This window comes from Pinus tabuliformis, chromosome J (genome assembly GCF_031772625.1).
Source record: "Pinus tabuliformis cultivar Carrire ecotype Pingquan chromosome J, CPIR1, whole genome shotgun sequence".
Taxonomy (NCBI): Eukaryota; Viridiplantae; Streptophyta; class Pinopsida; order Pinales; family Pinaceae; genus Pinus; species Pinus tabuliformis.
The window spans coordinates 1,630,215,249-1,630,226,599 of NC_142295.1; the positions used below are offsets into that span (position 1 = coordinate 1,630,215,249).

At 38.1% G+C, this 11,351-nt stretch overlaps 1 protein-coding gene across 1 annotated transcript; it reads right to left on the reverse strand.

Annotated features, from left to right (window-relative positions):
• Positions 1-10,151: 10,151 nt before the first annotated feature.
• LOC149233742 (putative calcium-binding protein CML25) lies at positions 10,152-10,499 on the reverse strand. Its single transcript, XM_089382279.1, has one exon. The coding sequence runs from the start codon at positions 10,497-10,499 to the stop codon at positions 10,152-10,154; it is 348 nt and encodes a 115-aa protein (XP_089238405.1).
• Between the last annotated feature and the right edge of the window lie 852 nt (positions 10,500-11,351).

Genomic DNA, 11,351 nt, shown 5'->3' on the forward strand with positions numbered 1-11,351 from the left:
GAAAATATCCTACTGGACTCCAATTTCTGCCTGAAGGTGGCTGCTTTTGGAATGGCAAAGCTCTTGGGCAAAGAATATAGTAAGGTCTTGATGACCATGAGAGGAACAATAGGGTACTTGGCCACTGAGTGGCTCTTAGGTCTGCCAATCACTATCAAGGTTTACATCTACAACTTTGGCATAACATTGCTTGAAATAATTGCAGGGCAAAGAAACATGGACAAGGTCTTTGAATCCTCTGAGCTGTTCTTTCCAGCTTGGGCTGCAACTCACATCAGTAGAGGAAATGCCTTGGAGGTGCTAGGCAAGGAATTGTTGAACAATGCAGATGCGGAACAAGTGGGGAGGTTTGTCATAGTGGCAGGATGGTGCATTCAGGACTACGAAGACATTCCCCACTCTCTTGATACATGTGATGATAGTCTAATTGTTTTCTTCTGGGATATAACTACTTTAGCATGTGTGCGCTACAACACTAGTGCTCCCTCCACTGCAATGTAGCGTTTGCTCGATAATATTTTTTACACAAAAAGGCGTCTCTTTGTTAAAATAATTTATTTATTTGGGTAGGATTTGGTCAAAATTAGAAAGTTAGTTAAGTTAATTGAGTGTTGAGTCAAGTGATAGACGAATTTAGTGTGTGGTTGCATGTCAAGGTATTTTAAGCGAGTAGCTAGTTGGAAACATATAAATATCTTTCACTGGGTTCGCTGTAATCATCAAGTTTTGTGTGATTAATAGAAAAGCCACAACTCCTGTGTTTTGTGTGTGAAATTTGTGTTTTGGCTCCTTTGTCTTTCCAACAAATTGGTATCAAAGTGAGGTTACAAAAATCCAGAGTAAGCAAATCAGCAGTAATCCGTGAGAAAGAAGAGAGAAATAATTTATGTTCCTCTTGATTGAGTTATAACACACCTTACAATGGTATTAAATGTGTTATAACACTCATGGGCTTAGCAAAGAATAACTTAGAAGACTAACAAATAATATCTTAGAAGACTAACATGGGACTTCACCATCATGAAGAGTGTTAGCACACAACTATAGAAAACTATACAACGCATTAGTGTGAATGTTATATACCTAGGGGGGATAATATGGGGTACCAAGGGAGGTACCCAAGGTAATAATGTAATAATGGGATGGGCCATAGTAATAAATAAGGTGGTTAACCCATGTCATGTAAGGGACCACAAGTAGTTAATAATAATGTAATGGGCCCATGGTATTAGTTGATGGTATGACGGAACCATGGTAATGACCCATGGTATTGTATGTATGAGGCCTATATAGAGGCTAGAGACTCCACATGGAGAGATATGAAGAGAAGTATTATTGTATGAACAGGCATATGGCTTGTGGAGTGTTCTCCTTCCTTAAGGAGTGAATGTATGGTGTTGCCCTACCTTAAGGGTTTGGTCAATAAAGAATCATTTCATATTATTTCTGGGTTTATTTGCATTGTCTTATAATTTTATCAGATCTATAGTATTTTTGGATCAGATCCACAACAATTGGTATCGGAGCACTTTCTTGGGCAAACCGTGGAGAATTTTTTTTTATTTTTGCAGGGATTTTTGGGTGGCGAAATTGCAGATCAGATCTGTACATTTTGGGGTAAGATCTGCAGAATCTAATTGCAGATCTGTATTCCTTGTGCAAAAATAGCCGATTTCAAAAAAAAATCGGTTGAATCGGAGTCCGGATGAAGAAGATATCGCTGAAAATCAGTAGGGTTGCAGACAATTTTTCGGGGCAGCGAATTTGCGGCGCAGATCTAGACCTCTTGGCACCAGATCTGAAAAATCTAATTATAGATCTGGAATCTTTGAGAAAAAACACCTGATTTCAAAAAAAAAATCAGTCGAATCGGAGTCCGGATGAGGGAGATATCGCTGATTTGAAATCAGCTCTTTTTTCAGAAATTTTGGGTGACGGCGGGAGAGTAGCAGCGCAGATCGGAAATTCCAGTGTCTAAATCAGGGTTTCTATCACATTGGCAGATGCAGAATGCTTGTTCCATTTCCAAAAACAGTTTATAATAGAGATTCTGAGTAATATTGACGAAATTGTGACAATTACAAATTTTCTCCAAGTAAGTGAATTTTTTCTTCATGGCGACTCTATATTTTACAGGAAAAGATGATGGTCCTACTATTGAAGAATGCATACAAAGATACAAGTCCACATATCGGATATTTTGGAAGTTTCAAATTCTGTTTCATATGAGAAGTGAGGCTCAAAAATGGAATTTATTACTTAGCAATGAGTGGTTGAACAAAATTTCAGATGAAGAATTTGAAAAAGTCCTTTTGGACAAATGGTCTCGGGCTAGGAAAAAGGAGAATGAGACACATAAAGGGTTAATTCCTACTGGTATATCCTTAGTGCAGATTCATGGATTGATTCAGAAAGAGAAGATCATTGTTTCTATCAATCCTAGTTGTAAACATAATTTTATCAGTGTTAATTTGGCAAAAAAATTGCAAGTCCCAGCAAAACAAATTGAATATACACAGGTTGATGATAAGGATGTTCAAGTGTACAAGGATTTGAAGATTTCTATGGATAAATATGTGTTGCATGGTGATTTTTATGCTTCAGAGATGGATAATATGGATGTTGTTTTGGGATATCCTTGGATGGAATCCGTGGGTACTATCAATATTAATGTGCAGAAGAAATTCCTGAAGCTATGGTATAAAAAGAAGAAAATTACATTACAGGATATTTCCATCCATAAACAAGTAGAGCACATGGAGGCTGAAGCAGAAGATGTTCAAGGGACTGACATATCAGATGATGAGCCTTTGATGATCGACAATCAAACACAAACAGAGGCTACAAAAGAAAAGGTTACAGGTGATGATACATCAGAGGAGGGCTCAGTGGTTGAAGTCATATTGAAAAAGAAGACACCACAACAGGCACCACAGCAGAGTGAAGTCAAGAAAAAGCCATCGTGGATTAAAAGTTCAACATATCATCACCCACATCACCCCGCAAGACAACCATCAAGATGGAAAACAAGCAGTCACATGAAGGATAGCGAGGAGAGAAGATGGCAACCAATTAGCCACATGGACAACAACCCCCGCATGACAGATCGAGAGGAGCGAAGGTCCACCTACTACACATCCACACAGAAGAGCTACCACAGTCAACTTCCATCTCAAGCGAGTGAGGCACCAACGAGATCGAGGGTTCACCTTTCTCTTGGATGGCTAGATGCACGTGCATGGTATTAGTGGACTACTCTTTTGAGTAGATCTTATTATTTGTGTTCTTCCCATGTTTCGGGGATGAAACATGCTTAGGGGGGTGGAATGTTATATACCTAGGGGGGATAATATGGGGTACCAAGGGAGGTACCCAAGGTAATAATGTAATAATGGGATGGGCCATAGTAATAAATAAGGTGGTTAACCCATGTCATGTAAGGGACCACAAGTAGTTAATAATAATGTAATGGGCCCATGGTATTAGTTGATGGTATGAGGGAACCATGGTAATGACCCATGGTATTGTATGTATGAGGCCTATATAGAGGCTAGAGACTCCACATGGAGAGATATGAAGAGAAGTATTATTGTATGAACAGGCATATGGCTTGTGGAGTGTTCTCCTTCCTTAAGGAGTGAATGTATGGTGTTGCCCTACCTTAAGGGTTTGATCAATAAAGAATCATTTCATATTATTTCTGGGTTTATTTGCATTGTCTTATAATTTTATCAGATCTATAGTATTTTTGGATCAGATCTACAACAGTGAAAAGTTTGTTAATTTTTTGAAAGGAGTCATGTAGGGTGGATTTTTGAATTTTTGACAACCTTTTTTGAACAAATATTGATTTTTTGAAATATTTATAAAAGTGCCTTCAAAATAAAAGGTGGTGGGTGCGGGAATTGCACTTAAGAAACTCCTCAACACTTAATTGTCAACCCAAGGGATCCATAAAATTAGAGATGAAGAACAAGCAATGCTAGAGATGGTATGAAACTTTCTGATGTAAATTCCTACCTTCTTAAATGGAAACTTGCAAAACCAATTTGGAAAGAGTAAAAGGAAACTGAATCATCAAAGTAATCTAGTGTTGGAACAAGAAAGAATGCATTTACAAAGGAATCAAAAGAAGAAGACAATCACTCCAACTGATCAATGTTTAATCACTGAGTATATGCTTATATTTCTCTTTAGTAGAAACACTTTAGCAGTCTCATAAAGTGGGCCCTTAAACCTGCTTTCTTAAATATTTCCTTCTTGCACTAGTCAGTCCTACACTTATCACAATCTGCTTGCACTAGTGCAGTCACAAAGATTTATGCGAGAGGTATAAGTTGTGTCTTACCAAAGATTCTTGACTTCATGCAGGGGCTTGATTCTCAAGGATTCTAAACACTTAGATACTATGACAAGAAACCAGTTCTGGCACCTGAGCAGAGTTCCTTGCACTTCGTTATCGGTTCTCAAAATAAGCATTAACTATTGCAAATGAAACTTAATTGCAGAAATAATTTGCACATGTAGATGTTTCCAATCTTAACTGTATGTAAAATAAAAGTAAATAACCATAACTGGAAACAGCCACTAAAGAATCAACCTGCCATCTTCATATATATATATATATATATTTATATATTACTTAGGAGAACGGAAAAGAAACGTTGCATGAAAGAGACTAGAAATACTTGCTGCAACACACCAACATGCACTGGTGCATGTTCATTTCTTCTGCTTGGACCAGGTGAGGAAAACCAACTATAGTAAATTGCATGAAAGGAAATCGTAGGAAAGGATTAATCACTCCAACGTACAGTGGTGTAGGTTCATTTCTCCTGCTTGGACCAGGCAAGGAAAATCAACTGAAATAAATTGCATGAAGGAAATTGTAGGAAAGGATTAATCACACCAATGTGCACTAGTGCAGGTTCATTTCTCCTACTTGGACCAGGTGGGGAAAATCAACTAAAATAAATTGCATGAAAGAAAATTGCAAGAAAGTAACTCTAACTAATTCACACGATGGATCCGATCACACTTTGGCAGGAATATATGTGCATGGAAATAGAATTCAATTAAATCACACTTTAACAATAAGAACACAAATAAATACGAAACAAAAAATAGGGTAAATAAGCTGGGTTGGCTGGGACCTAGCCAACCAGCTTGTTTCTCGTCTAAGAAACGACGCTACTCAATAATTCAAATCAGACTCAGTGGCTTAAAAGAACAGATAAGATCTGAGAAGCATGAGGTGGAGCTCCTTCTTTCTATTAATCCGCAAAGGAAAAGTACATCATGGAATACAGAGTCCAGCCCAGATTTGGGGGATAACAAAAATATACAATACGCTTGGAACACAATGTTGTTATCTCCTCTATCTTCCCATTCCCTAATTCTATTTACATTCTGTGATTTATAAACCATCGGCCCAAGGCCATAACTACTAAACTTAGTATAGGCCATTCGGTCAATCGTTTACATAATAAAATGTAGATTTTATCCTCTCGGCTTTTAAATATAGACAATTGAACTTGTTGGCCATGGGCCAAATCTTCAGCTTCCGTTCAAGGAATCTGCAACTTCAGTCTTGTCTTTGGCTGCCTTTCGCTGATCTGGTCTTCGTGGCCAATGATGCACAAAACGTGGCGGTGGTTAGGGAAGTCTAGATCTACTGTGCAGATTCGCTCCGCTGGCAATAGTGCGAGATACGATCCTACACTTAAATCAGCAACCACGTTAAGTGGCTTTGTTTACCAAGTATTTATCGGAGATAAGGATAAGTTACAAAAGTGCATTAAAAGTAAGAAATCTAAATTAAATAATTAATTAAATGTTAAATTGAAATGAAATATGAAATATAAAGTACATGTGAATTACATCACCATGCTTGGACTGGTATAGGATGAGGGTATGTGAAAAGGGTAAAACATAGGTAAATAGCTATGGTTTATAAAGGGAAAAAGGACAAGAATGGGGACAATTTAGGGGACTAACATCCTCCCATCCCTAAATTGTTGTGTTTCCTCACACAACTTTTTACCTGCTTCAAAAAAAACTCAAAAATTTGGGTGCTTCACTTCGATCCTGTACTATAATATTGATTCCGACCAGCACTATCTTGGACTTCTTTGCTTTGATCTTCAATTTCTTTTTCTCCTTCTTGAGACGCTTAAAAAACTGCGAAGCTCGATACTTCCACACCCTGACTTCTCTTTTCTGCCTCTTGACCTCCGCGGCCAATTATTCCTTACTATGTTGCTTATCATCCTGCTCTTTACCCATAAGCTCTTCTAAATCCTGAACTTGGTGTTCCAGCTCAGCTATACGACTACTAAGATGAGAGACTTGTGTCTCCGACTCGTTGGGTGAAGGCATTTCAATACCCTATGCCTCCTTCTCTTTAACTATTGTGGCAAGGGATTCAGTACCCTGTGCTTCCTTCTCTTTAACTGTTGTGGTGGGGGATTCAATACCCTGTTCTTCCTTCTCTTTAACTACTCTGGCAGGGGATTTAGTACACTGTCGAAATAGGGACTGCACCATATCAGCATCTGACCCTTCAACCAAATCCTTTCTTGCGCTTTATTCTTCTTTCTTCTTCTGAGGTTTCTGGATAAAGTTAGCCAGCAAGGCATCATCTTCAATTTCTTCAAATTCTATTTCTTTGGAGTGGACTACCACATATGCGAGGACTTGAAGGAGAATTATATAGCCATATAAAAAAAGCCACAACAAATTAACTCACAGAACAATAAACTGGCGGAAAAGGCAGAGAGCCATCATGTGGTCTCTCATGCTCATGTAATTCTCTCTTATTCAAATAATTTAATAATACATTTAAATACATGAGCAAGTGGTTTTAAGATAGTGCGTCTATCTTAGACTCACTTGGTTGACACAATTTCTCAACTTACACACTAATTTAGGAGAGCTAGTTGGAGAGAATCTCTCATCCAAACTAGACTCCTTAGTTTGAGGAATTCTCATGATTTTATCTATTTAATTTAATATTTGGATTTATTATTGATTTTAAGAGAGCGAGGCTAACATTCCCCCCCTCAATTATAAATCCAAAACGAAAAAGGAACCATCTTCCAAGTTCTCAAGTTGATCCTCAAAAATCATTTTCCTGAAAAACTGCCAAAAATGGATGCTAAAAAAAACTCAAATCTGAAGAAAACATGAATCAGCTGCATGTCTGATTCATCTCTGAATGTTGCTTGACAACTCCATCATGTTCCAAGCCACAAAAGGATCCAACTATCCTTTGCTTGAAAATAGCATTCAATGTCCACTGACACAATTTGATGAATGCCCACTGGTGTATCTGCTGATGATGATCGCCCACTGGCTGATGACTTTGAAAAACAACTCACTATTGCTTTTGTTGTGTTTGAAAAACTGCTTACTACAGCTTTTGTTGTTGATGCCCACTGGATACTTCACTGATGTTGTTGAGACTTTCAGTCTGACAACCACTTGTCAATTTCATTGACATTTTCCCCCCTTTGTTAGCTGAAAGGAGAGGCAATCTTCTCCAAAATATATCTGAACTTTGAACTCCCCCCCTTCAAGTGTAGGAAATTTTCACTGTGGTACTACCACTTTCAGGTGCATGAGAGTACCATCTTCAATTGACTATTGGCTGCAATATGTGTGAGTGAATCCAATTGTAAAACTTGTACAATCTTCTAGCTGTGGATGATCATTCCCAAGGATCAATCCATGAATAATTTATCTTCAATCTGGCTGACTGTCGTTGGTTGCAGCATTTCTCTGATGTACGATTCGACTTGCCACAATGGCTACAAGGATGAAGACCAAAACATTGATCTTCCTGATGACCGGTTCTTTGACAATGAGAGCATTTCAGTTTGTCTGCAACTTGAGTTTGTATGCAATTATGTTTGTCTGCACTTTTAGTTTGTGTGCACTTTTAATTTGTTGCATTGATGTCTGTCTACAAGTTGCAGAGAACTTGCTGAGGTGATATGTTCAAGTAATCTGGCACAATGGGCTTTGATTAATCAGGGATATGTAAGTTGTCATTATCTTTGACATATCCTAACCAGCGTCAATTTAGATTATTTTGGATTTCTTCCCATGGCTTGATGATGGGTTTGGAAGAAAGTTTTAGTTGAACAACTTCAACACTTGAATCTGGTAGGATGAATGAGTTCGAATGCCCAGATGTATCTAGAAAAGACTTGGAAGAAACACGCTTCTCTTGCAACTCAATTCTCTGCAGTTGTGATTCTAGTTGAAGGAACTCAATCATTTCATGTGCATGTTGAAGATGCACTTGAATGTCAGCAAGAGTGGTTTTGCTGATGTGCACCATCTCGTCGGCTGATGATAACATTAAATTTTGAAGAATTTGGGACAGTTGAATGTGTGTCGCCATGTTGTCTTTCTTACTTTGAAGTCAGGCTTGCTTGGTGTAGAAGTTGTGCTCGAAAATTGCGCACTTGAGTTGATCACTGAAATGATAGGCTCGCTTGTACTATTCGTTAATTGCTAATGCTTTTAAACACTTGCTTGAACTGTTGATTGTACGCTCGCTTGATGACAATTGATTGTTGCACACTCGCTTGCTTTTGACACTTGCTTGCTTTGATTGTTTGAATGATGATTTCTTAAAACACTGGCTTGATTTGATGCTCAATTGAACATGCTTGATTGATTACTGAGACTTGTGAGTTCTTGAATGTACCCACTAAATGTGATGATTTGTAAAAAAAGGAAAAAAAGGAAAGGGTGTCGAACACTATTGAAAATGCACCCAGATGACAAATGATAAAATCAATGTTCAAGTAACAACTGACTTGACTTAATGATGCACTTTAACAAATCAAATGAGGGTGTCGGTTACAACCGAAAATGCACCCGGACAGTTCAGTTAAAACATTGCAAGTGATACATAAAGTGTTCATAATGTTGATGTCGTTTGGACTTGAAATTCTTGATTTTGTAGCGTCCTTAACTTGATGGCGTGAATTAGCAGTTGTAAAATGTTGTTGCGGAAGATTACTTGTATCAAGTCAATGATGTGAAACTTTGTGCTTATGAACTTAATTGATTATGGGAGATTTGATTTCAGGAGATTGAAGATGACTTGTTTTGTTTTAACATAATAAAGAGAGTGTTTTAAAAATTCAACTTCCAATCATGCAAGCACGTTCATGACACAAAGTGTATCTATGATTCCCTTATTCAATTTCGGGTGGATCTAGAACATGATCGCCACAAAAGGATATGTTTTTATTGATTATGAATTACATCAACCTTCACCTTCACAACATCGTGAATGAAATTCTTCAAACAATGAGAATGCCAAGCTTACAAATGCTTGAAGCAACTTGTCTTCAGAAATTAAAGTACACTCTGCTAAAAACTTTCTTCAAAATACAACAATGAGCTTCCTTTTAAAAATTCTCACTTATCACTCCAATTTTAAAAATTGTCGTATCTCTCCAAAATAAAAATTAATGCACCTGATGCACTAATCCTTTTTCTCCTTCCAGAACTGATATCTCCTGTGAAACGCCCAAGTCTCAGGAGCACAAGATACCCAAAATTTCTTGAATGCCCTCTTGCGTCGAGAAAACCTAGGCTAGCACCAAAGCGAAAGATTGCAACTCTCCTCGAAAATCTCTTCTTCTTTCATATGTATGTAAATCGTCAGATTAAAACACCCTTAAAAACATCATAAAACAACAAACTCTGTAAAAGTATTTCAAAACATCTCGCAAGAAGTATGAGGATCATCAGCAGGGGGTATGAAGATTTGTATCATCCATGGCAGATGCAAAGGACATATTAGGGCTTCCAAAAGGCCCTCTTGTTCACGATGATGCTCAAGAGAAACACCCCAAACCTACCAAAGACATTTCGTAGAAGCCCAATGGTGTCTCACGCAAGGTGTACGCACTCACAGGCGGTTTGGAAATGGTTTCCTTTTACATCATCAGTTTGGAAAGATAAATTGGAACTTTACCATTGGGTTAAAGTTGTAAATGGTGTTTGTCCAACAAGCGATTATGCTTTCACAAAATATAACAAAGTTGAGGAACAAATCGTAGAAGACTTACAACCCCCACAAGGCCACCGCAGTTTGAGGCAGCTCTATTACAAAAGAAAATAACAGATCATTTAGAAGAAGAAGCCGACGATGATGACTTCATCATGGTCTTGAATTCTTCAAAATTAATGAACTTGTCTCCGTTCTTGTCGATGCCAGTAATCATGTTCCTGCAATCCTCCCAGGTGCTACCATCGCCCATGCCCTTGAGGACCTGGTAGAGCTCATATGCAGAAATGGAGCCGTTATGGTCGAGGTCAAAAACCTGGAAGGAATTTTTCAGATCTTCCAAGCAGGTGGCCTTGTCGTTCCTTTTGGTATTCAAATAGATGAACTCCTCCAGGCTAATGAAGCCATCCCCATCTGCGTCAAATTTCTCATTATCATTCTCAACTTCTGTAGGACAAAAGGCCATGTACAGAGGAAAAGAAAGGCTGAAGAACCTAGAAACTTTTACGCAGATAACCGGAGATCGAACCCCACTGATGCTGCTAGATAAGCTTTTAAAGTCCCGAAGGATTTAGAAAGTTGTCCCAAATTGCAGGTCCATGCACCTTAAAGGTAAAAAAGTCTCGGATACGATCATTTTGGAATAGTGTTGTGCTTTTGGTGCTACCAGAGTCTGTTTGACACCGATCCTGAGGTAGTTGATGGTTTTGAATTGGCCTGAATATTTGATAAAGTTCATGCGACCAACATTTTTGTACATTTTTTGAGATATGGGAAGGCAAACTACTAAACAATTGCTAAGTGCAAATTGGACAGATTGCTGCACTAATATGGTTTACTTGTGAAGGGCAATCTCCAGTAGAAGCATCGTTTTGCAATGGGAGCTTTTCTCTAGCCTCACGAGATGCCGTTCTGAAATAAACAACAATTTTCTTTACATGTAACTTGTCATCATTTCATCCATTAGCAATTGCAACCCACAGTCCCTTTTCAGGAAGTGAATATTTGTACCATTCTCTGCCTTGAAAACTCACTTCAGTAGATCAGATTTTAAAAATATTTCATTATGACCGGCGTTGTCAATTTTGACAGAGTACAACAGGGAGAACAACACGCAGCTCTCATGCAATTTCCCAACAAACAGATAAACAGATCTGAACCTTACTATCTCTGATACCACATGAAGGAGAATTATATATCCATATAAACAAAGCCATAACAAATTAACTCATAGAACAATAAACTGGTGGAAAAGGCAGAGAACCATCATGTGGTCTCTCATGCTCATGTAATTCTCTCTTATTCAAATAATTTAATA

What these genes read in the sequence shown, in the direction of transcription:
- LOC149233742 (XM_089382279.1), bottom strand. Translation starts at nt 10,499, where the DNA reads ATGGCCTTTTGTCCTACAGAAGTTGAGAATGATAATGAGAAATTTGAC.